The following is a 26644-nucleotide window of genomic DNA, read 5'->3' on the forward strand; positions in this document are numbered from 1 at the left end:
TTGCCCCAGTCTCAGCTCAGTTCCTCAGCACCAGCCATTCAGGACCTGGAAACAGGTTCAGTTGGTGCCAAACACCAAGCCACTCCTATTAGCAAGACCCAAAAAGTAGCTCAGGCTTCTGGTGTTCATTTGCACCAAGAGACTCCAGCATGTCCATGCACACAAACACATAAGCATGAAAATTAATTTTTGAAAAAAAAATAATTATAATGCTAAACTAAACATTTTTAAAGTCTGATGCATTGACTTTTATTTCCCAACTATGTTACCTTTTACGAAGCCATTATGGTTCCTTCCCATTATGTTCACATTAATTTAAAAAATGTCCATAGGGGGCTGGAGAGATGGCTTAGTGGTTAAGGCATTTGCCTATGAAGTCAAAGAACCCAGGTTTGATTCCCCAGGACCCACATAAGCAAGATGCACAAGGTGGCACACGAGTCTGGAGTTCATTGTAGCGGCTGAAGGCCCTGGTGTGCTCGCTCACTTGCTCTCTCACCCACTTTAATAAATAAATAAATTTAAAAAAAAAAAAGTCCTTGGGGCTGGGAGATGGCTCAGCAGTTAAAGTCACTTGTTTGTAAAGCCTGTCATCCTGGATTCAATTCCCCAGCACCCAGGTAAAGCTAGATGCTAGATACATCTAGAGTTCGCTTGCAGTGGCACACCCATACATTCTCAATCTCTCTCTCACACACAAATAAATTAGTAAAAATATTTCTGGGCTGGAGAGATGGCTTAGTGTTTATGCACTTGCCTGTGAAGCCTAAGGATCCTGGTTTGAGGCTCGTTTCCCCAGGAACCAGGTAAGCCAGATGCACAAGGTGGCACATGCATCTGGAGTTCATTCCTTTGCAGTGGCTGGAGGCCCTGGTGCGCCCATTCATTCTCTCCCCACCCCCTTTTATCTCTCTGTTGCTCTCAAATAAACAAAAATTTAAAAAATACATATCCTTCCTAAAAAGATTAATAAAAATAATTTTAAATGGTATATAAAATGACCCTGATTAATAAAGTTCAAATAACTATATTAACACACAAAATGCTAAAAAGACAACTTCATGTTACTTTTTCTTATGTATTGTTTTCTCAAGTACATGTCTGTGTGCAATTTTTCATTATTGGCTGGTGTGTATCTTACTACTGCAGGATTCTTACTACTTAAAAGATGCACCTGCCAGGCTTAGTGGCTCATGCCTTTAATCCCAACACTCGGAAGGCAGAGGTAGGAAAATCGCTATGAGTTCCAGGCTAGCCTGGAACTACACGATGAATTCCAGGTCAGCCTGAGATAGAGAGACCTTACCTCGAAAAAACAAACAAAAAAAAGTTTTAATGCACCTAATGTCAAAAATAGCAGAATATAGATTTTAAGCTTCTTTCCAACATATAATTTAGATATAATATAATGGTTAGCTGTAATTCTTGGGTATAATTAAAGCGGCATAAATATAGCCAACACTGCCTTACCGGTACTCCAAAGACCAACTAAATCCAACATGAATATTTCAAGTCTCATACGGAAACGGTCAAAATTCAAAATGTGTTTACAAAGCAAAGGTACAGAGGAAGCCTATACACCAGGAACACTTCCGTAACAAATACCAGTGTTTTTTAACGCATCAGGATATATTCAAAACTAGGGATGTTCTGTAGGGTAAAAAAGTATATCCTTTAGTCAGGCATCCCTTGGATCAGAAACACTAGGCTCTACAGCTCTTTACAAAATACAAAATTTATTAGATTCTGCAACACCTCTGTGAGTCAGATATTTTGTGACTCGTTCAAGGTCACAGGATAAACTGGAGGCAAGAAATAAACATAGGAGTGTGGTTTCCAGCTTTATATATATCAATGTACATCACTGCGACTCCAGGTTCTGACAATTTCCTCAGTATAGTGAAGCTGAAATTAACTTGCCTTTGCCACAACTCTACGAGACATAAGGCAGATTTTAAAGCGGGAGGGCTTCTACTTGAGGATATTACTTTTAACCCTGGCAAGTTTATCCTTATACTTCACAAAAACCATGCGTGCCTGGGGCACGGGAGGCCTTGGGAAACACTCGGAGGGGGTTGTAACACGGCCTGGCACTGTAGACAGCAGAAAACCACAAGACAGGAGGAGGAAGAAGGAGGTCAAAGTCAAGTATGGTATCCAAGAGAAAGAGGAATGGCCAATGGTCAAGGTAACCTTCTGGGACCGGTAATCCACGCCAAACTAGCTGGGCAGCAGGAAAGAGTAGTGGGGTCCTTCCAGAACAAACCGGTTCTGAGTGCGGCCGTCCCTCCCCTCTCTGGGCACAGGGCTAGTTTCTTGAAGGAGCAGCAGCGGTGGAAGCACCTAGGCTCCCTGAGGGCGACGGCCCGGGGGCGGGTCGCGACCGGCGGGTACTCACCGCGGCGCCCGGCGCTCCGCTAACGCCGGCCTCCTAGCCACAGGCCCATCTCGCCGCAGCCCAGGAGCACTGGCCTCCGCGATCCCGACCCAAGCTGGCCTGTCTCATCCCCTTTTCCCGATTTGCATTGCGTGGCGGCGCGGCGCGACTCCGGACGTCATGACGGGGCGGGGGCGGGGCTTCCCGCGCACGCCCGCAGTTCCGCACCCGCGACGGAAGCCGGCGCCTGCGCGCAGGGAGGCGGGGGCGCGGCGCGCAGAGCGCGCAGGGGCCGGGAAGGACGCCCGCGTGGTGCGGGGCGGCGCCGGCTGGCTACCCCCCGCCGTGGGTTGCCGTGGGCTGCGTGCAGGGAGGCGCTGGAGTACGCGCGGCCTTCCCTCCCCCAAGGCCTGCGCTCCGCCCTTCCCGAGTTAGCTGCTCCCTCGGGTGTCACTTGTGTGGCGGACCTTACTGAAGAGAAAGCAGGGCTGTTGTAGCGTAGTTTTCGCGTCAGATTTGAAATTATTAATAAATAAAAACCTAGAGCCGGTCTTGGTGGCCCACGCCTTTAATCCTAGCACTAGGGGAGCAGAGATAGAAGGATCGCTGCGAGTACCAGGCCAGCCTGGACTAGAGTGAGACCCTACCTCCAAAAAAACAAAAAACATAAAAAAAAAAGAGGAAGAGGAAAAGAAAGGCCATGGGAGTAAATCAATGAAAGCAAGCTGAAATTGCCCCAGAAAAGTTTTAATAAATAGGACTTTTAAAACTTTGCCTCCGGTTGTGTTTTGATGTAAGTCTGTTGCATTTCCCCTAGGTAAGTAGAATTCCTCTACTTCCCTAAAAGTTCAGACAAGTTTGCTAAAACACAAATTTCCATGAGTTTTTGTGAAACCTGAGGAAAAATTCCACCTGTGGCACAAAGGGTACAAAACATAAGGCACAAAAATGACCTAATAGGACTGGAGAGATGGCTTAGCGGCTAAGCGCTTGCCTGTGAAGCCTGAGGTTCCCCAGACCCACGTTAGCCAGATGCACAATGGAGCGCCCGCGTCTGGACTTAGTTTGCAGTGGCTGGAGGTCCTGGTGCGCCCATCCTCTCTATCTGCCTCTTTCTCTCTCTGTCACTTTCAAATAAATAAATAAAACAAAAAGAAAATTTTTAAATCACCAAATGATCCCAAACTGGACTACAGTGGTGACAGCAGAAAAGGCAAAAATATCCTTAGATGATTTACAGAAATCTTGGGGTGGACTTTTCAATGTTTATAGAATGAGAATTGGGCTGGAGAGATGGCTTAGCGGTTAAGCGCTTGCCTGTGAAGCCTAAGGACTCCGGTTCGAGGCTCGGTTCCCCAGGTCCCACGTTGAGCCAGATGCACAAGGGGCGCACGCGTCTGGAGTTCGTTTGCAGAGGCTGGAAGCCCTGGCGCGCCCATTCTCTCTCTCTCCCTCTGTCTTTCTCTCTGTGTCTGTCGCTCTCAAATAAATAAATAAATAAAATTTTAGAATGAGAATTGCCTGGCGTGGTGGCACACGCCTTTAATCCCAGCACTCAAGAGGCAGAGGTATGGGCTGGAGGGATGGCTTAGTGGTTAAGGCGCTGCCTGCTAAGCCAAAGGACCTCGGTTCGATTCTCCAGGACCCACATAAGCCAGATGCACAAGGTGGCACATGTGTGTGGAGTTCATCAGCAGTGGCTGGAGGCCCTGGCACACCCATTCTCTCTCTGCCTCTATCTCAGATAAATAAATAAAAATAAAATATTAAAAAAAAAAAAAAAGAGGCAGAGGTAGGAGGATTGACATTAGTTCGAGGCCACCCTGAGACTCCATAGTGAATTCCAGGTCAGCCTGGGCTACAGTGAGACCCTACCTTGAAGGGGGAAAAGCTACAGACCATACATAAAATCATAGCAATTTAACAATACACTACTAAATGATGAATGGGTCAATGAAGAAATCACGAAGGAAATCAAAAAATTCATAGAATCAAATGGTAATGAGAACACAGCATACCAAACCTTTGGGACACAATGAAGGCAGTCCTAAGAGGGAAATTTATAGCTTTACATGCCTCTATAAAGAAATTAGAAAGGAGAGCGGGGAGAGCGGATCGGAGGGTTCGGCGGGGACCGTTGGAGCCTCCTGGCGCCCGCAGCGCCTCCCGCCAGGGTCCCGCGGCCGCACTCGGGCTCCGGCGCCGCCCTTCAAGCAGAACAAGATGCCATTTGAACTTAAGGAAAATTGCCTTGGAGGGAGCAAATGTAATTTATAAGCGTGACGTTGGGAAAGTATTAATGAAATTGAGAAAACCTAGAATTACAGCAACGATTTGGTCCTCAGGAAAAATTATTTGCACTGGAGCAACAAGTGAAGAAGAAGCTAAGTTTAGTGCCAGGCGTTTAGCCCGCAGTCTGCAGAAACTAGGTTTCCAGGTAATTTTTACAGATTTTAAGGTTGTAAACGTTTTGGCAGTTTGTAACATGCCCTTTGAAATCCGTTTGCCAGAATTCACAAAGAACAATAGACCTCATGCCAGTTATGAACCTGAGCTTCATCCTGCTGTGTGCTATCGAATAAAGTCTCTAAGGGCTACATTGCAGATATTTTCAACAGGAAGTATCACAGTAACAGGGCCCAACGTCAAGGCCGTGGCTACTGCTGTGGAACAGATTTACCCACTTGTGTTTGAAAGCAGGAAAGAAATTTTATAACTCATCATCACTTCATTGGTTAGAATCTCTAACTGAGCACCTTTTAAATCCTGCTGCACATTGGACTCAAAGGAAAACTGGACCAACAGTAACTGAGGAGGAAGACTCGCAGCCCATGGCTACAGCGAGCGCGCCAGTCCCTTTGGATTGTACGTCCAACTTTGCTGTGATCTAAGAAGGAAGTTTACAAGACATGACATTGCTGCTTTTACGAGAGGACTTTCTATTTATTTTTGCAGTAATTCTCACGTCCCCACAAGCAGAGCTGTCACAGTGTGCACTACCTTAAATTGTTTTATTCTTGTTATTTTTTTCCAGTTCGAGCTAATGTGTTTTATTTGTGAATAGTCTTTTACATTTTTGTATGCTAAATATGGGCACCAAAGAAACTGTAAAAGTTATCTTTTTCAATTGAATGTGCACAAATAAAAGTTTGAAAAAGTTCTCTTCATATCCATTTTGTAACTTTGCTTCCACAGTTCCTCTCAACAAAAATTGTATTCATTTTTTTTTTTTAATCTGCAAGCTTAGACTTTGGCTGAACTGTATTGGGTTCTTTTTGAAGAATATGTATATACTACATGTATAAAGTATCTTTTCATGCTCTGTCACCAAATATCAATTAGATTTTTTTTCTTGCATATTGGAAATACAGAGATGTATATAAGCTCTAGATAACTAGGGTAGAGCTTTATAGATACAGGATAATGTTTTATGTTGCTAATTTAATATGGAAAATGTTTAACAACTTTTGAAAATTAAGTTGTAGTTTTTTTTAATATTTTTTTTTGTTCATTTTTTATTTATTTATTTGAGAGTGACAGACACAGAGAGAGAGAGACAGATAGAGGGGGAGAGAGAGAATGGGCGCGCCAGGGCTTCCAGCCACTGCAAACGAACTCCAGATGCGTGCGCCCCCTTGTGCATCTGGCTAACGTGGGACCTGGGGAACTGAGCCTTGAACCGGGGTCCTTAGGCTTCACAGGCAAGTGCTTAACCACTAAGCCATCTCTCCAGCCCAAGTTGTAGTTTTTTAAAGAGCGACCTCTTACTGGGTGGGTATGAGCAGGAAACTGGACCTTGGCAATTCTGGAAAGAGCAGCAGAGTTGTAAGCAAGTAATTGAAGTTCTTGGCTTACTGATCTCTGGTTGGTACTCAAGGTTCTAATAAGAGTCTGGTCAGTTGATGCCCTGTGCTGTTTTAATTAGAAGTGCCCCACAAGCTGCCTCAGTGCCACTGTACAAGCGTAGTTTTACTTGAACTTAAAAGCCTTTTTGCAGGACCTGTCTTCCCCTTCACCATGTCTTAGTGAGGAGCCGAAGAGTGACTATAGCGTGTGGGATTGCTACTCGTGAAGTTACGATATGTATGCATTTATGCAACAGGGTCCTGGACCACACACTGGCCCTGGGATAGAAATATGGGATCAGGCTGTACCTGTACACAGCTACATACACTGTGTGTATGTAGTATATTTAGTGTAACCAACAGCGAATGTACCTAGGAATAAGCTGGGTGGAGTCAATATCCCAACATACTCATGAAAAATCTGAATTACCAATATGTTTTGAAATGTTTGTAAAGGCTTGCACCATACTGCAGTGAATATATAATTTTATGTTGATGTTTATTTTCTTCTGAAAGCTTTCTGTATCCTTCTCCCTGCCTTTCACTCCTCAAAAATAAGGGCAAAGATTAGCTTTTATACTCACCTCCTTATGAAAGTTACGTGTATTTGAAACCTTCATTTCCTTTCATATTTGTGTTTATTTGCTTCTTTTCAAAAACATTAGGATATAAAAATTTCTAAACACCAAGACTATTTAATGAATTACAACTAGACTTCAAATTTGAGGTTTTCCCACTTAACTTCTAATTAATAATAAATGAACCCCTGTTTTGCAGTGTTCACAGAGAAATATAGAACGGGGGAAACAGTGTGTAGGTAAGGAGGTATAGGTCCCAGTGATAGGTATGTCAGTGTTCAGATGACTTGGAAGCCAGGCAGACTCGAGGCGCTTAGAAAACCATCTGAGATGCAAGCTGCAAGGAACTACTGGCATGGCCAGGTCCGGATTGGGGCTGCCTTGTGAGCACCACCTGGCAATTTCTGTGGGTATTCCACTAAGCATTACTAAGCTGGAAAAAAGTGTGTCTGGTGTCTTTTTCTGGCTTTCCACTAGTACTGTAAATTTTTTTATATAAATAAAAACTGAATATATACATACAAATTTTTTAAAAAAGAAATTAGAAAGGAGGTCTTGGAGGTACGCTTTCAGTGCTGATGTCTGGGTGCAGCTCAGACACCAGGAGGGAGCTGGACAAGATGGAGCAGCCGCCTAACTTCCCTGGGTTTACAACGCAACAATCTCCCCTCGTTAACCCACATCCCCTAAGTAGTCCATACCCCCTAGGTCAACCCATTTCCAACAGTACCCCCAGCCCCTGCAATGTATCCTGGTATCGTAAGGCCCCCTCCCCTAGGACCTCCAGTTCCACCAGGTCCCCAAATGCCACCTGGACCTGGAATGTTGCCAAGCTTCCAAATCCCCCCCAATGTTCCTAAACGATCAACTGCATCCAGGCACAGTAGGACCCCTCGTGGTCCAGGGTCTAACAATGCAACCCGCTCCCTCAATGGCCCCCGTTTCTCCAGAAACTGGGTTTTTTGCTGCCCCCAATAGTCCCTCGGTTTACTCAGGTTTCGGAGTGTCTCCAAGCTTCCAAGCTCCTCCAAGTCTCTCTGGCTCCAGGAAGCTTCCATCCCTGCCAAGACCCCAAAGGCTGCACATCTCCCCAAGCCCTACAACGCACAGAAAAGGCAGCACACCGTGTACACCCACTGGCAAAAGAAGCTTCTGGAAGCAGCATTCGAAGAGAACCAGTACCCGTCCCATGGCGACTGCATCTGGTTCAAGAACCACAGAGCTAAACTGTCTAAGCTGCAACTCCAGCAGCATTCAGAAGAGTCCCCCTGGGTGAGTCACCAAGGAGCCTGTGCTGCTCTTGCCAAGCCTGGAGCCAGCGCTGGGCCCTCCTGCCCTGGAAGCAATGCCTCAGCCTCCGTCCCTGCCAGTGCAGATGCAGGGTGCCCGGGGCCCTCTGCCGTCATCTTCCCAACACCGTCACACAGCTCCAGCAGTATGGATCGAGACTCGGGTGGACACAGCGTTAGTGACCAGCAGAGCATCTTGGATGAGAAAGTGCCAGGTAGAACAAAGTATGGCACAGTCCCACCAGCAACTGCCGCAGGAGCCATCCCAGCTGCAAGACCCTCTCGTGCAGGAGCAGCTGGAGCCCCAGGCACAAGTCCTTCGCCAGCTCCAGATGGCACCCTGGATGCAGATGTTACACTCAGCACAAGCTCATCCTCAGCTCCAGGTGCCACCCCGGATGCAGAAGCATCCGTTGGCACGAGCTCGTGGCTATGTGCAGTCCTCCCAACATGCCAAGAGGAAGGGCCAGGCCCAGCTGCTGCAGCAGGTGCACGTGCAGCCCCGGCCACAGATAAGCAAGCAGCCACTGAGCAGCTCTGGGAGGAGCTCATGGAAGACTTGGACATGCCCCGGGACACTGACCTCACAAAGTCCTTCTCACCCCAGGACATCTTCTAGGAACCCGTATTCTTTGGAGGATATTGATTTACAGGGAAGATGTGGACTTGAATACCAAGACTAGTGGGCCCAGGACATGAGTCAATCTATGGCGACGGGTGTCTGCTGTGTCCTGCAGAACCCCTAGATCACGTCCTATTGCTTTGGCCTTCCTGCTGGATGGGACACTTGTTCTTGGTGGACTCTGCTCACTAGCCCCACCTGGTCATTTGATGGGCATGGGTATGCTCTTGTATATTTTGGACACGGTGTGGAGGAGTGGGCATTGGTGGGTGTGGTGGTTTGATTCAAGTGTCCCCTATAAACTTAGGTGTTCTAAAGGCTAGGTTCCCAGCTGATGGAGATTTGCGGAATTAACGCTTCTTGGAGGGAGTGTATTGTTGGGGCGGGCTTATGGGTGTTGTAACTAATTTCCCCTTGCCAGTGTTTGGCACACTCTCCTGTTGTTATTGTCCACCTTATGTTGGCCAGGGGGTGATGTCCACCCTCTGCTCATGTCATTGTTTTCCCCTACCATCCCCTAGAGCCTGTAAGCCAAAATAACCCCCCCCCCAAAAAAAAGAAATTAAAAAGGTCGCAAGTAAACTGAATGCTTCACCACTAGGTCTTGGAAAAAGAAGAACAAGGTAAACCAAAATCACTAGAAAGAAAGAAATAATAAAAATTAGGATAGAAATTAATGAAATAGGAACCAAGAAAACAATCCAAACAATGAAACAAATAGTTGATTCTTTGAAAGGATAAATGAGATTGATAAGCCCTTAGCAAATCTGACCAAAAGAAAAAGAGAAGAGACACAAATTAATGAAATTAGAAATGAAAAAGGCATCATCACAACAGATAATAGAGAAACGAAAAAATCACCGGAGACTGGAGAGATGGTTCAGGAGTTAAAGCACTTGCCTATAAAACCTAATGACCCAAGTTCAATTCTCCAGTACCCAAATAAAGCAAGATGGAGAGATGGCGCATGCATCTGGAATTTGTTTGCTGGAGCCTGTGGTGCACCTATTCTTTCTCTCTCTGTTGGAACACACTCATTGGACCAAAGGAGCTAATGACCATAAGGATGAGGAAGGTTCTCCTTGACATTTATGTTCCTGGAATGAAGGGTACAGAACACAATGGTCAATTTTTTTTTTTTTTTTTTGAGGTAGGGTCTCATGTAGACTAGGCTGACCTGGAATTCACTATGTAGTTTCAGGGTGGCCTTGAACTCATGGTGATCCTCCTACCTCTGCCTCCCGAGTGCTGGCATTAAAGACATGCACCACTACTCCCAGCAACAATGGTCAATCTCTTCTGTCATGGAGTACGTGTGTTTGTGCTACCCTGTTGCCTGCTTTCTCTAAGGTAACATTTGTTCTCAGTTGAGTCTGTAAAAACAACTTTGTTTTTCAAGATGTGTTCCCTAATTGCCTTGAATATAAAAATGTTAGCATCTCTGCAATAAAGTGTCAGATGCATAAGACTTCTGGCCCCTGTGTCTTCAGTTCAGGTCTCTCCTCTAGGATCTTGTGAATTGAGAATCACATCTGTCTTTCTGCTTGCAAATAAATAAATAAATATATGTTTAAAAAATCATCAGGACATACTATAAGAACCTATACTCCACTAAGTTTGAAAATATGAAAGAAATGGATTATTTCCTTGATTTATATGACCTGCAAAAATTAAATCCAGATGAGATTAACCACTTAAACAGATCTATATCAAGAACAGAGAACCAAGCAGTTATAACAAATCTCCCACCTGAAAAAAGTCCAGGCCCAGATGGATTCACTGGTGAATTTTACCAGACCTTTATGGAAGAACTAATAACAATGCTTCTCAAACTTTTCCATAAAATAGAAAAGGAAGGAATCTTACCAAACTCCTTCTATGAAACCAGCATCACCCTGATACCAAAAGCAAAAGACAGAACAAAAAAGAAAAAGAAAATTACAACCTCCCGCATGAACATAGATGTAAAATTTCTCAACAAAAGATTGGCAAACAGAATACAAGAATATGTCAGAAAGATCATCCATCCGAGCCAAGTAGGCTTTGTCCCAGAGATGCAAGGATGGTTCAACATATGCAAATTTATAAATGTAATACATTATATAAATGGACTGAAGGACAAAAATCACATGATCATCTTATTAGATGCAGAAAAGCATTTGACAAACTCCAACATCCCTTCATGATAAAAGTCCTACAGAAACTGGGAATAGAAGGAATATAACTCAACATTATAAAGGCTATTATGACAAACCTACAGCCAACATAACACTAAATTTCTCTCTCTTTCTCTCCATATATGTGTGTGTACACACACACACACACACACACACACACATATCTGCCTCTTTCTCACTCTCAAATAAAAAATAAATAAATAAAATATTTTTTTTAATCTCTTGGCAGAGGGCCGGGCATGGTGGCACACGCTTTTAATCCCAGCACTCAGGAGGCAGAGGTAGGAGGATAGCTGTGAGTTCAAGGCTACCCTGAGATTACATAGTGAATTCCAGGTCAGCCTGAGCTAGAATGAGACCCTACCTTGAAAGAAAAAAACATAAATAAAAATCTCTTGGTGGGCTGGAAAGATAGCTTAGTGGTTAAGGCATATGCCTGCGAAGCCTAAGGATCTAGGTTTGATTCTCCAGGTCCCACATAAGCCATATGCACATGGTGACATGTATGTCTGGAATTCATTTGAAGTGGCTGCAAGCCCTGGTAGGCCCATGTTCACTCTCTCTCTCTCTCCTGCTCCCTCTCTCTGTCTCTAATAATAAATAAATAAAAATAGTAGTTAAAAAGTATCTCTCTGGTTGGAGAGATGGCTTAGTGGTTTAGGCGTATGCCTGTGAAGCCTGAGGACCTCAGTTCAATTCTCCAAGTCCCATGTTCGCCAGATGCACAAGGGGTCACATGCGTCTGGAGTTCATCTGTAGTAGCTATAGGCCCTGGCACACCCATTCTCACTCTCTCTTCCTCCCTCCCTCTGTCTTTTTTTTTTTGGTTTTTTGAGGTAGGGTCTCACTGTGGTCCAGGCTGACCTGGAATTAACTCTGTAGTCTCAGGATGGTCTTGAACTCATGGCGATCCTCCTACCTCTGCCTCCCGAGTGCTGGGATTAAAGGCGCGCGCCACCACGCCCGGCTACCTCCCTCTGTCTTTAATAAATAAAAATAAAGTCTTAAAAAAAAAATATCTCTTGGTGATTTATTCTCACTTGCATGACTCAAGAACTCAAAGGCAATGACAATTATAGGGGAAGTACTATTTATTTATTTGAGAAAGAGAGGGAGAGAGAGAGAGAATGAATGGGCATGCCAGAGCCTGTAGCCACTGTAAACAAAGTTCAGATGCATGTGCTACTTTGTGCATCTGGCTTATGTGGGTTCTGGGGAATTGAACCTGGATCCTTAGGCTTCATAGGCAAGTGCCTTGACCATAAAGCCATCTCTCCAGCCCATGAAGTGCTATTTTTGATGGGGTGTTTGCTTCTTCCAAGTCATTAGTTGATATACGAATGCCAGTTACAGAAGGAATGCTATTTTTTAAAATAGTTTATTTCTATTTATTTATTAGAGAGAGAGAGAAATTGAGTGTGCCAAGGTCTCCTGCCATTGCAATCGAACTCCAGACACATGTGCTACCATGTATATATGCTTTAGATGGATTCTGGGAGTTGAACCTAGGTCCTTAGGCTTCACAGGCAAGCATCGTAACTGCTAAGCCATCTCTCCAACCTGGAGTGCTATTTTTGATAAGGTATTTATTTTTTTCAAATTATTGGTTGATATACTAAATAGTGTACTAAGTAACACATGCCCAATGTTTTCCAAGCTTCAATATTGACAAACAATAGATGGCTTGAAGAAACATTACAACATAATGTAATTCCAGAACAAAACAAAACAAAACACACTCAGGGTTAGCAGAACACCCAGAATCCTCTTATCAACCCCTGGGGAGGAATATTTGTGTGTGTAGTGTGAGCACGTGCATCTTAGGAAGTATTCCAGAAAAGGGACATGAGCTCCTTGTGACCTGTGCTGTATATGAAGGACTTGAGAAAAACAAGGACCACCCAAGGGATTTGGAAAACTGAGCTTTTGTTTGTTTTTGTTTTGTTTTGTTTTGTTTTCTGAGGTAGGGTCTCATTTTGGCCCATGCTAACCTGGAATTCACTATGTAGTCTCAGGCTGGCCTCAAACTCATGGCGCTCCTCCCACCGCTGTCTCCCCAGCGCAGGGATTTAAGGCGTGCACCACCGCACCCAGCTTGAAAACTGAGCTTTTTTTTTTTTTTTTTTAAATATATATATCTGGCTAAAATATTTCTGGATTATACAGTAGCAGGCCTTGCAAGCTATATGGCTAGCCAGCCTAGTAAACATGCCAGCTGGTTCAGTGGTAGTACTTCTGTTATTGGGGTAATCAATTGCTCTCTGATTACATTTGAGGTCCACTCCTTGGAAGGGAATTGGTGCCTGTTACTGACAACCTAGTCAAAACTCTATGGCTAAGGAGATTATAAATCCTTGGGGGGGGGGGGGAAATACTACTGTTGTCTCACCAAATGGATACAACATACTCACCAAATTGCCCTCTTGCTTACTATGTACGTTCATGCTCATATATTAATGCTACTCTTGCTTTGGGTTAGAGAAGCTTCTCTTTTCAGTTGGCAGTGACTACTGAGAAGATTCAAAACTTATCAAAGGGCTGGAGAGATGGCTTAGCAGTTAAGGCACTTGCCTGGAAAGCCTAAGGACCCAGGTTCAATTTCCCAGTACCCTTGTAAGCCAGATGCACAAGGTGGTACATGCGTCTGGAGTTTGCAGCAGCTGAAGGCCTTGCATTCCCATTCTCTCTCTTTCTTTCAAATAAATAAATTAATTTAATTAAATCAAAAAGTAGAAATAGCTGGGCGTGGTGGCGCATACCTTTAATCCCAGCACTCAGGAGGCAGAGGTAGGAGGAGCGCCATGAGTTTGAGGAATTTCAGGAGAGCATGAGCTAGAGTGAAACCCTACCTCAAAAATAAAAAAATTAAAAATTAAAAAAAAAAAAGTAGAAATAGGGCTAGATGTAGTGGTTCATGCCTTTAATCCCAGCACTCAGGAGGCAGAGGTAGAAGTACTGCCATGAATTCAAGGCCACCCTGAGACTACATAGTGAATTACAGGTTATCCAGGACTAGAGCAAAACCCTACCTAAAAAACAAACAAACAGTAAAAATAAAAGGGGCTGGAGAGATGGCTCACTGGTTAAGGCATTTGGCTGCAAAGCCTAATGACCTGGGTTCAATTCCCCAGTACCCATGTAAAGCAAGATACATAAAGTAGTACACACATCTGGAGTTCCTTTGCAATGGCTGGAGACCTTGGTGCACCCACTCTTTCTGTCTCTCGTCTATCTCTCTCTGCTTATAAACAAATAAAGATATTGCTAGGCATGGTGGCACAGGGCTTTAATCCTAGCACTTGGGAGGCAGAGGTAGGAGGATCAACATGAGTTTAATGCCACCCTGAGACTACATAGTGAATTCCACGTCAGCCTGGGCTGGAGTGAGACCCTACCTCAAAAATCAAAACAAAAAAACAAAAAAACAAAAAACCCAATATATATATATATTGGCTTCTGTTGAGATACACAAATGCTCTGGCTTCTCTGCTGGTGTTCCACATTCACTAAAACTGCCTTCACATTTTATGTGTACCTGCCATCCATTTCCTGGCACATGAAAGTAATTTGGTATACTCAGTGATCCTTTTTTTTCTCTATTTTTATCTCATGTGTGTGTGTGCACATGCACGTGCATGCTCATAAGCATGCCATAGTGCACATGTGGAGGTCAAAGGAACAGTTTTAGGTCAGTCCTTAGGTTTTTGCTCTCTACCTCCAATCTTGCCACCAACATAGGCTTCCTTTAAAAACATGGGATTTGGGGCTGGAGAGATGGCTTAGCAGTTAGCTAAGGCTTAGCGATTGCCTGCAAAATCTACGGACCCATTTTTGACTCCCAGATCCCATGTAAGCCAGATGCACAAGGTTGCACCTGTGCACAAGGTGGCACACACGTCTGGAGTTCAATTACAGTGGCTGCAGGCTCTGGTGTGCCAATTCTCACTCTCTCATTACAAAAAAAAAAAAAAAAAAAAAAAAGGATCTGGGGCAAGTGCTTACTTATCCAGTGGGCATCTCCCTGACCCTATTTTGCTCTTTTAAAGGCCTACTGGGAAAAAAGCTGGTGAAAATGACATTGGAATGAAGAAGCTAAATTTGACCAATTATAAGAGGAAATGATATCACCAGCTAAGAACATAGAATTCTACATGCACAAGATGAGTCTTTTTCCTGTCCTTTCCTTTCCTTTTTCTCTTCCCTACTCTGCATCTTCTGTTTAATAAGCACATTATGAGGTCTATAGCAAAAATTCCATGGATGGGCTGGAGAGATGGCTTAGCAGTTAGGCGCTTGCCTGTGAAGCCTAAGGACCCCGGTTTGAGGCTCGGTTTCCCAGGTCCCACATTAGCCAGATGCACAAGGGGGCGCACGCGTCTGGAGTTCGTTTGCAGAGGCTGGAAGCCCTGGCGCGCCAATTCTCTCTCTCTCCCTCTATCTGTCTTTCTCTCTGTGTCTGTCACTGTCAAATAAATTTTAAAAAAATTTTAAAAAATTAAAAAAATAATTTAAAAATTAAAAAAATAAAAAATAAATTCCATGGATGAAATGACAAGGCAACAGAACATGATATGTAAAAGTACAGGTGCATGTTTTGCAAGCAAGTGCCTTTAACCACTGAGCGAGCGCTCCAGCCCCCAGGTGCATGTTTTTGAATCCTGATTTCTGCTGCTGAACAGCTATGAGATTCTTTCACTTCTCCACACTTCAGTTTTTCATGTCAGGTAGAGATGTTAACAACAGTATTTATTTCATAAATTGGCTGTGATGATTAAAATATTTGGTGCATAAGAGGTCTTTTGCACACACCTGCCTCTGCTAAAATATTAGCTACTGTTAAATGCTGCTTAAATTTTTGATGACTAATGGGAGTTAGGTAGGAGTACAGTGGAGTGTGGGAAGAAAGTTTTCTAGATGAAGGAAACATCTTATTTGAAATCCCTGGAACAGAAAGAAGGTATAGGGTGTTTTGAAACCTGATAATGGCTACAGAGTTAGGCAGGGATCAGATTATCTGAGGCTTTACAGACCATACACTGTATAGGGTTTTGTTTTTATCCTAAAAATCTGAAGATCCTTTGAAGGGTGTGAAACAAAGGATCACATAATCCAATTTGCTTTTCTAAGGGAACTTCTGCTATTGTAGGGTAAAATAGTTTGATGATAGTCAAGAAGAAATTCAAGTGCCTTTAATCCCAGCACTCAGGAGGCAGAGGTAGGAGGATTGCTGTGAGTTTGAGGCCACCTTGTGACTACATAACAAATTCCAGGTCAGCCTGAGCTGGAGTGAGACCCTACCTCGAAAAACCAAATAATAATAATAACAATAAAATAAGAGGAAATTCAAGAAGATCAGGGAGGGAGGTGGTAGGTACCACTGCCAGTGGAAATAATTTATTGCTTTTGATCAGGTTGGCAACATAAGAGACAGAAATTGGGTAAGACCAAAAGCTTAGAACAGGATTGGAAGCTTGCTTGACGAAGGAAGTGTGTGACATACAGGAAAGGAAAACACACAATGGTCCTATTCTCTAATTTAATCCATTTGGTGGATGATGGAGTCATTTGTTAAGACAGAAAACACCAGAAGACGATTGGGTTTGGTGAGAAGAAGACAGGACTCAGTATTAGACATACTGTTTTCAAAGTTTTGAGGCAGTTCTGAAATGGAGTTAGTAATCTAGAGAAACTGGCTATATGGGGCTGGAGAGATAGCTCAGTAATTAAAGGTGCTTGGTTGAAAAAAGACACATGGATCCAAAGCCTAGAATTAAAATTTGTCTTGTACTCAGGAGGCCAAGGTAAGAGGAGCTCTGTGAGTTTGAGGCCAGCCTGAAACTACATAGTGAATTCCAGGTAATCCTGGGCTAGAGTGAGACCCTACTTCAAATAAATAAATAAAAAATAGACAGCTCTCATCTCAAAGGGACTAAAAGATAGTTTATTCTGGTGACCACAGCCTGGGAATACAGATTTAGGTGACCTGCATATTCCATGTTTCAACACGTTGACAATTTAAGAAAGTTTTTATAGTTACAAAACAAAAGCCACTTATCAAATACATTGGTGGAAACATCAGGTAGGTGGGTTACAGCAAGGTGGGGAATCTCTACAATAGGTTTTAGATATGATCTGATGACATCTTAGCCTTTGGGTTGGTGGAATCTAGTGGTCTGTCAGTACATTCCACCAAGTTTTCACCTGATCACCTGATAGTCACTAGGATATTAGGTCAAACACAAAAGTTAGCAATAAATGACTTTTAAGGAAGCTAATGATAGCCAACGATAATTTGGTTGTGAATCTGAAACATACCAACTCTCCACAATTACAGAAGTTCTATCAATCAGCCTTGTAGGATGTTTCAGGTAGTTACAGCTGTGTTGGGGAACTTGAGTTCATATCTGTGACTCTGTAATCCTCACTGTTATGGAAGCTGAAACCACACTTCCCCAGGTGAAGGAATCAAGGCTTTGTTAAAGCTACCTCCCTGCAAATCAAAGGAAAATGTACATGTTTTTGCTTTGGGCCTGGGTGGAGACAAGACATTCCAACCCTCATATCCTCAAAGGAATTTGGATAACTGGGCTATTACTCAGGCTTGGGTCACGGGTGCCAAACTTCCCTTCACATCCCATATGTCCCATGCAAGGCTTCTCCCATCCAGTCTAAGTTCCCCTTTCCCCAGAAACCTTCTAACTACTCCCATTCCCTTACTGGGGATTCCAAAGCATCTTCTTTTCACTTCAGATCCTGACATTTTCTTTCCTGGTGATGCAGGATTTTTGAGTTCAGAAGGAGTTCCCCAAATTTATGAATCCCAAGTTTGGGTTCTGTCCTTCCTTTAACAAAGAATAAAGACAGACTCGAGAAGGAAAAATTATGAATTAAGTTTATTTAGGGAGAAATCACAAATTGTGGGGAGACTGGGATCTAGAAAGGCTGAAACAGAATCATTAACATGTGTGAAGTAGGAAGCGTGCTCTCATGTGGAAACAGCATAGTTTATAAGGTTCATTTAAGAGAAATTGAGGTTTTTTTGGGAAAAAAAAAAACGAGTAGAACCGCAAGCACATGGAAGGGAGATAAACTGAGGCTTTCAAGGAAAGAGAGAGAGAAAATGTCAAAACAGAGACCAAGAACTCACAGTTACCCCAATTTTAAGAAACTACACAGGTAGCAGACCTAGAGTTAGTGACAGCACCCACGTGGTAGATGTAGGGTGTGAGGGAAGTAAGCACATGGTAGATGTAGGGTGTGAGGGAAGTAAGCTCGTGGTGGATGTAGGGTGTGAGGGAAGTAAGCACGTGGTAGAGGTAGGGTGTGAGGGAAGTAAGCACGTGGTAGATGTAGGGTGTGAGGGAAATAAGCTCGTGGTAGATGTAGGGTGTGAGGGAAGTAAGCTCGTGGTAGATGTAGGGTGTGAGGGAAGTAAGCACGTGGTAGATGTAGGGTGTGAGGGAAGTAAGCACGTGGTAGATGTAGGGTGTGAGGGAAGTAAGCTCGTGGTAGATGTAGGTGTGAGGGAAGTAAGCACGTGGTAGATGTAGGGTGTGAGGGGTGTGAGGGAAGTAAGCACGTGGTAGATGTAGGGTGTGAGGGAAGTAAGCACGTGGTAGATGTAGGGTGTGAGGGAAGTAAGCACGTGGTAGATGTAGGTGTGAGGGAAGTAAGCTCGTGGTAGATGTAGGGTGTGAGGGAAGTAAGCACGTGGTAGATGTAGGGTGTGAGGGAAGTAAGCTCGTGGTAGATGTAGGGTGTGAGGGAAGTAAGCTCGTGGTAGATGTAGGGTGTGAGGGAAGTAAGCTCGTGGTAGATGTAGGGTGTGAGGGAAGTAAGCACGTGGTAGATGTAGGGTGTGAGGGAAGTAAGCACGTGGTAGATGTAGGGTGTGAGGGAAGTAAGCTCGTGGTAGATGTAGGTGTGAGGGAAGTAAGCACGTGGTAGATGTAGGGTGTGAGGGAAGTAAGCACGTGGTAGATGTAGGGTGTGAGGGAAGTAAGCACGTGGTAGATGTAGGGTGTGAGGGAAGTAAGCACGTGGTAGATGTAGGTGTGAGGGAAGTAAGCTCGTGGTAGATGTAGGGTGTGAGGGAAGTAAGCACGTGGTAGATGTAGGGTGTGAGGGAAGTAAGCTCGTGGTAGATGTAGGGTGTGAGGGAAGTAAGCTCGTGGTAGATGTAGGTGTGAGGGAAGTAAGCACGTGGTAGATGTAGGGTGTGAGGGAAGTAAGCACGTGGTAGATGTAGGGTGTGAGGGAAGTAAGCACGTGGTAGATGTAGGGTGTGAGGGAAGTAAGCACGTGGTAGATGTAGGGTGTGAGGGAAGTAAGCACGTGGTAGATGTAGGGTGTGAGGGAAGTAAGCTCGTGGTAGATGTAGGGTGTGAGGGAAGTAAGCACGTGGTAGATGTAGGGTGTGAGGGAAGTAAGCTCGTGGTAGATGTAGGGTGTGAGGGAAGTAAGCACGTGGTAGATGTAGGGTGTGAGGGAAGTAAGCTCGTGGTAGATGTAGGGTGTGAGGGAAGTAAGCACGTGGTAGATGTAGGGTGTGAGGGAAGTAAGCACGTGGTAGATGTAGGGTGTGAGGGAAGTAAGCTCGTGGTAGATGTAGGGTGTGAGGGAAATAAGCACGTGGTAGATGTAGGGTGTGAGGGAAATAAGCACGTGGTAGATGTAGGGTGTGAGGGAAGTAAGCTCGTGGTAGATGTAGGGTGTGAGGGAAGTAAGCACGTGGTAGATGTAGGGTGTGAGGGAAGTAAGCACGTGGTAGATGTAGGGTGTGAGGGAAGTAAGCTCGTGGTAGATGTAGGGTGTGAGGGAAATAAGCACGTGGTAGATGTAGGGTGTGAGGGAAGTAAGCACGTGGTAGATGTAGGGTGTGAGGGAAGTAAGCACGTGGTAGATGTAGGTGTGAGGGAAATAAGCTCGTGGTAGATGTAGGTGTGAGGGAAGTAAGCACGTGGTAGATGTAGGGTGTGAGGGAAATAAGCTCGTGGTAGATGTAGGGTGTGAGGGAAGTAAGCTCGTGGTAGACGTAGGGTGTGAGGGAAATAAGCTCGTGGTAGATGTAGGGTGTGAGGGAAGTAAGCATGTGGTAGATGTAGGGTGTGAGGGAAGTAAGCTCGTGGTAGACGTAGGGTGTGAGGGAAGTAAGCTCGTGGTAGATGTAGGGTGTGAGGGAAGTAAGCTCGTGGTAGATGTAGGGTGTGAGGGAAATAAGCTCGTGGTAGATGTAGGGTGTGAGGGAAGTAAGCTCGTGGTAGATGTAGGGTGTGAGGGAAGTAAGCTCGTGGTAGATGTAGGGTGTGAGGGAAGTAAGCACGTGGTAGATGTAGGGTGTGAGGGAAGTAAGCTCGTGGTAGACGTAGGGTGTGAGGGAAGTAAGCTCGTGGTAGATGTAGGGTGTGAGGGAAGTAATCACATGGTAGATACAGAGACCAGGGGAAAATTGTGCATATAGTCAAAGTGAGATGTTACCCCAAACTATATAGCAGAGGCAAGCAGAAAAGTTCCCTCTGACCAAGAAACAGTGTTATATCCTACCCATCCCTCCAAGCCATGCTGAGTGAAGGGGAAGCCAGACTCAAGTGTCTCCCAGCAACAAAGGGTAAGTCCAGGAGCATTCCACAGAGAAGAAAAAGCAAGATAGGAAGAAGATGAGAACCTTTATGTGCAAGGGGAATATTTGGAGGGCAGACACCCCCCCCCCCATAGCCAGCCCACCCAAGCCATTTATCTAGGTAGCATTTGTCAGGAGTGCTAAACTCAGTAGTCAAGAGGTGAATTATGTTAATTCAATTGCCACACTTTATTCACTCTTCACACATGTTAATTAAGCCAGGTCCCTTTCTCTTTTCCTCTCAACTAGCCTAAACCCCTGAGGCACTCACTTGGCCAGTATCTGGGTTCTGCTTTGTCCACTCATGCCAGGCTGCCCAGGGGCCCCACAAACTGCTGTTTCTTACGCTGGGTATCAACACAGAGAGAGGGATGTGGAGTCTGCCTCTCTGAGTTGAGTGACAGTGTTCTGAGCTTTCTTTTTTTTTTAATTTTTTTTATTTTTCAAGGTAGGGTCTCACTGTAGTCCAGGCTGACCTGGAATTCACTATGTAGTCTCAGGGTGGCCTAGAACTCATGGTGATCCTCCTACCTCTGCCTCCCGAGTGCTGGGATTAAAGGCATGCGCCATCACGCCCGGCTTTGTTCTGAGTTTTTGCTGGGGTTTTTATACCTGTTTTTCTCAGTCATCCTGGCTGCTGATAGCTACCTTAGGTTTAGGTTTTTGCATATCAACACACAGTCAGTCTCCAGTCATGGCCCCTGGTTGCCATAGAGATGTTGTCACTACTGGGTTAGGGCCTCATTTTACTTAGAACTATTACTATACTCCTAACTATTGCTCCTCACTGTAGGCTAGACACTGTAGGCAGCAGGCGACCCTACAGATAATAAGACACGAGTTTCATTTCTGCGAAGAGTTCCATTCTTGTGCCAGGGCTAGGTGGCATGTGGGGTGGCACCTCCTGGTTCTCTCTGGGACTCAATCTCTAACTGAAACTGCCTAAAAGAACCTAGGTTTCTCATGTTCTCCTTCACTAGTGTAAACTAAATCTTGTGACCTCATAAAACAATTGGTCTCAGTGTCCTTTTGTATCTGACCTTACAAGTAGCACCCAGTACACATAGCAACGTGTCTGCTTTTTTTTTTTTTTTTTTTTTTGAGGCAGGGTCTTGCTCTTGCTCTTGCTCAGGCTGACCTGGAATTCACTATGTAGTCTCACATCCATTCTCCTACTTCTGCCTCCCTAGTGCTGGGATTAAAGGTGTGTGCCACCACGCCCGGTCCGCTTTTTTTTTCCTTAAATTCTTTTTGAGGTAGAATTTTGCTCTAGCCCAGGCTTACTTGGCATTCACTGTAGACTCAGGGTAGCTTCAAACTCATGGTGATCCTCCTATCTCTGCTTCCCAAGTGCTGGTATTAAAGGCGTGCACCATCATACTGGCAACATGTTTGCTTTTAAGGGTTTCCTACCCCATGAGGCAACAAGCTTAACTAAGTGGCCTGTACTATGGGAAATATGTGATTTAGACTATGTGAGAAAAGCCATGGACACTTGATGGGGATTGGGACTAGTTAATATGGGATGCTAAGTAATCTACCTCAAACCCTGGATGATAGGGGTGCTGGGGTTAGGTGTTTTTTGCCCTGCTAGCAAGGGCAGAAGAGAAAGGATTTTTCTTTTTATAAAACCTGTGAGAAGAGAAAGACTGATAAAGGGTCACAGCAGGTACCTGTCTCTCTAGACAGAGAGACTGCTATAGCAGCAGGTGAGCAGTACCTGCCAACTAACACAATCTCAGATTATGGTCTAGAGATCCCAGCAGGACCTTAATTTTGTATTGCTGATCCACAAAGTCAATCCTATTTATTTTATTTATTTAGAAGAGACAGAGACAGAGAGAGACAGAATATGGACACACTGAAGCCTCTAGCTGCTGCAAACTAACTCCAGATACAAATGTCACCTTGGGCAATTGGTTTTACATGGTTACTGGGGAATTGAACCTGGGTCCTTAGGCTTCACAGGCAAGTACCTTAACCACTAAGACATTTCTCCATCACAACCTAACTTTTCATTATAATGTTAAGACATAACTTTCCCTTTTACTTTTATTCTCTTAGGAAAAGGAATACAGTGTGTGGTATTCTAATTGGCATCAGAAGGAGAGGACAAATCATCTGTTTTTATTAAGCTAAACATTGAAGGTATTGGGGGGGGAGGGTAAAATAATGTCACTTCTGGCTAATTTTCTTTAGAAAATAAAGTTATATTGCATAAAAGTACATTATTTATTTAAACCTATATGGCATGATAGAATACACATTTGACCTAATATTTGAGAGACTGAGGAATAAAGATCAAAAGTTTAAAGCCAGCTGATTAGTAAGACCATGCATGAGAAGCTGGGCATGTGGCACATGACAAAACTTGGGAGCCTGAGGTAGGAAGATAGCTGTGAGTTTGAGGCCAGCCTGGGGCTACAGAGTGAGTTCCAGGTCAGCCTGAGCTAGAGTGAGACCCTACCTGGAAAACCAAAAAATAAAAATAAAAACAAAAATACAAAAAGAATTTTAAAAGCCATGCATGAGGGCTGGAGAGATGGCTTAGTGGTTAAGCACTTGCCTGTGAAGCCTAAGAACTCATGTTCAAATCTCCAGGTTCCACGTAGCCAGTCTCACAAGTGCACAAGGGGACACGTACATCTGTAGTTTGTTTACTGTTTACAGCAGCTGAAGGCCTTGGCATGCCCATTCTCTCTCTCTCTCTCTCAAAAAAAAAAAAAAAAAAAAGGTGGAGACTTTCAGGTAAGATGGTGGCATACTAGCCATACCCTAGGGAGGGAAATAAACAGAAATAGTAAAATACACTCTTCTACCAAAAAGTGAAGGTATATAAGCTATTATCAACCACAGCAGAGAAGCAGGAGAGACAAATATCTTCCAAAATGAGGAAAGTGGCCAGAATCCCACTGAGGCAACAGCAGCCCCGATTAGTGCACCCACCCAGCCAGCTGGCATTGCAGAGTGGCAGTGGTAGGAGCAAAGAGAGGGTCTGTTCTGGGAAAACCAACTGCTCTCTAATTGGACTGAAGGCCCACTCTATGGGAGGGAATATATGCCTGGGACTGAAAACCTTATCAAGAGCCTATGGCAGGGGAGGTCATGAGCCTTAGGAGTATAAAGCCTGCTCTTGTCTGGATAAATGCATGTATTACTCTCAGTTGCCCTGAAAGCCCTACACTTAATGTTCATATTCATATATTAATGCTAATATCACTTCTAGTTAGAGAAGCTCCTCTTTTCAGATGGCAATGACCACTGGGATGACCAAAAGGCAACACAGTGCTGAGAAGAAGGGACAGAGGAGTGTCCAGCACTGAACCACCTTATACCCTCCAAGGCTCAGGGTTTATTACAGAAGAGGTGGCAGAAACAATGTAAGAGCCAAAGGAAGTGTACCACTCCTTACATACAACTGTCTGGACAGAAATTGGCCATGACCTCACAGTGCCTAAAAATATCTACACAAGACCCTCATAATAGGATAAAAAGATGATGACATCAAATTAAAAGAGAAATTAATGAAGACAGGGAGGGGATATGACAGAGAGCAGAGTTATGAAGGAGAAAGTGGGGGAGGGAAGGGAAATACCATGGCTTGTTGTCTATGAGTATAGAAGTTGTCAATAAAAAACACACACACACACAAACAAAGTGAGGGGATTTTCCATTCACATAAGCCTCCTCACAAAGGCAAGAAACCTGAAGAACAGCAGAGAACAGCTGAGCAGCTGCTGAAGAATCCAAACGGGAACAGCTGAACAGCTCTGGTACAACTCCAGGTACATTGCAAAGTCTCCCATTCCCCAACCGTCAGGGCCCTGAACATCTGGAGAACTCATCCCCTGCTGGCTGCCAGGCACTGAGAGAGAACAACATGGGCACTCAGCATTGGTAAGGATGGAAGCCATCCTAAAAGGTAACAGGGTTTAGTTATACAAAACCAGATACGTAGGCCTGCACTGGAAGTGCCAGACTCTCTTTCCATGTCAGGAAAGGTTATGTATTACATTTGAATGATATATTCTTTTGTTTGTTTGTTTGTTTGTTTGTTTTTACTGATTATTTATTTTATTTTTTTGTTTTTTTTATTTTTGTTTTTTTTTTAATTTTTTAATTTTTATTAACATTTTCCATGATTATATGCCATGGTAATTCCCTCACTCCACACCCCCACACTTTCCCGTTTGAAATTCCATTCTCCATCATATTACCTCCCCATTACAATCATTGTAATTACATATATACAATATCAACCTATTAAGTATCCTCCTCCCTTCCTTTCTCCACCCTTTATGTCTCCTTTTCAACTTACTGGCCTCTGCTACTAAGTATTTTCATTCTCACGCAGAAGCCCAGTCATCTGTAGCTAGGATCCACATATGAGAGAGAACATGTGGCGCTTGGCTTTCTGGGCCTGGGTTACCTGACTTAGTATAATACTTTCCAGGTCCATCCATTTTTCTGCAAATTTCATAACTTCATTTTTCTTTACCCAGGAGTAGAAATCCATTGTATAAATGTACCACATCTTCATTATCCACTCATCTGTTGAGGGACATCTAGGCTGGTTCCATTTCCCAGCTATTATAAATTGAGCAGCAATAAACATGGTTGAGCATGTACTTCTAAGGAAATGAGATGAGTCCTTTGGATATATGCCTAGGAGCGCTATAGCTGGGTCATATGGTAGATCAATCTCTAGCTGCTTTAGGAACCTCCACACTGTTTTCCACAATGGCTGGACCAGATTGCATTCTCACCAGCAGTGCAGAAGGGTTCCTTTTTTTCCACATCCCTGCCAACATTTATGATCATTTGTTTTCATGATGGTGGCCAATCTGACAGGAGTGAGATGGAATCTCAATGTAGTTTTAATCTGCATTTCCCTGATGACTAGTGACGTAGAACATTTTTTAAGATGCTTATATGCCATTCGTATTTCTTCCTTTGAGAACTCTCTATTTAGCTCCATAGCCCATTTTTTGATTGGCTTGTTTGATTCCTTATTATTTAACTTTTTGAGTTCTTTGTATATCCTAGTATTAATCCTCTATCAGATATATAGCTGGCGAAGATTTTTTCCCATTCTGAAAGTTGCCTCTTTGCTTTTTTCACTGTGTCCTTTGCGGTGCAAAATCTTTGTAATTTCATTAGGTCCCAGTGGTTAATCTGTGGTTTTATTGCCTGAGCAATTGGGGTTGTATTCAGAAAGTCTTTGCCAAGACCAATATGTTGAAGGGTTCCCCTACTTTTTCCTCTAGCAGTTTCAAACTTTCCGGTCTGATGTTAAGGTCTTTAATCCATTTGGACTTAATTCTTGTGCATGGCGAGAGAGAAGAATCTATTTTCATCCTTCTGCAGATATTTATCCAGTTTTCAAAACACCATTTGCTGAAGAGGCTGTCTCTTCTCCAATGATTATTTTTGGCATTTTTATCGAATATCAGGTGGCTATAGCTACTTGGGCTTACATCTGGGTCCTCTGTTCTGTTCCACTGATCTACATGTCTGTTTTTGTGCCAGTACCATGCTGTTTTTGTTACTATGGCTCTGTAGTATAGGGTAAAATCAGGTATGGTGATACCACCAGCCTCTTTTTTGTTGCTCAGTATTATTTTAGATATTTGAGGTTTTTTGTGATTCCAAATGAATTTTTGGATTGTTTTTTCTATTTCCATGAAGAAAGCCTTTGGAATTTTGATAGGGATTGCATTAAATGTGTAGATTGCTTTAGGTAAGATTGCCATTTTCACGATATTGATTCTTCCAATCCAGGAACAAGGGATGTTTCTCCACTTTCTAGTGTCTTCTGCAATTTCTCGCTTGAGTGTTTTAAAGTTCTCATTGTATAGATTCTTTACTTCCTTGGTTACGTTTATTCCAAGGTATTTTATTTTTTTTGATGCAATTGTGAATGGGAGTGATTCTCTGATTTCATCCTCTGTGTGTTTGTTGTTAGCATATATGAAGGCTACTGATTTCTGTGTATTTATTTTGTATCCTGCTACATTGCTGTAGGTTTTGATCAGCTCTAACAGCTTGCTAGTAGAGTCTTTAGGGTCCTTTATGTATAGAATCATGTCATCTGAAAATAATGATAACTTGATCTCTTCCTTTCCAATTTGTATCCC

At 43.7% G+C, this 26644-nt stretch overlaps 2 protein-coding genes across 3 annotated transcripts in view; one reads left to right on the top strand and one right to left on the bottom strand.

The window, feature by feature from the left end:
- Positions 1-2514, bottom strand: part of Usp8 (ubiquitin specific peptidase 8) — a 111607-nt gene extending 109093 nt beyond the window's left edge. For both annotated transcript variants that reach the window (XM_045156498.1, XM_045156495.1), the window contains exon 1: positions 2399-2514. The gene's annotated coding sequence lies outside the window, so the exon portion shown is untranslated. The remainder of the gene's footprint in view (positions 1-2398) is intronic.
- Positions 2515-2557: 43 nt separating this feature from the next.
- Positions 2558-5203, top strand: LOC123462861 (TATA box-binding protein-like 1). The gene is made up of 2 exons (XM_045157005.1): positions 2558-2759; positions 4471-5203. The coding sequence occupies exons 1-2, from the start codon at positions 2558-2560 to the stop codon at positions 5091-5093; spliced, it is 825 nt and encodes a 274-aa protein (XP_045012940.1). The 3' UTR covers positions 5094-5203.
- Positions 5204-26644: the final 21441 nt, after the last annotated feature.

Source organism: Jaculus jaculus, chromosome 8 (genome assembly GCF_020740685.1).
Source record: "Jaculus jaculus isolate mJacJac1 chromosome 8, mJacJac1.mat.Y.cur, whole genome shotgun sequence".
NCBI lineage: Eukaryota > Metazoa > Chordata > Mammalia > Rodentia > Dipodidae > Jaculus > Jaculus jaculus.

Excerpts from the sequence above, each read along its gene's own strand:
- LOC123462861 (XM_045157005.1), top strand. The coding sequence starts at position 2,558 with ATGACGGGGCGGGGGCGGGGCTTCCCGCGCACGCCCGCAGTTCCGCAC. Across the intron at positions 2,760-4,470 it reads GCGTGCAGGGAGGCGCTGGA|AAAGGAGAGCGGGGAGAGCG; the intron begins GTACGCGCGGCC and ends TAAAGAAATTAG.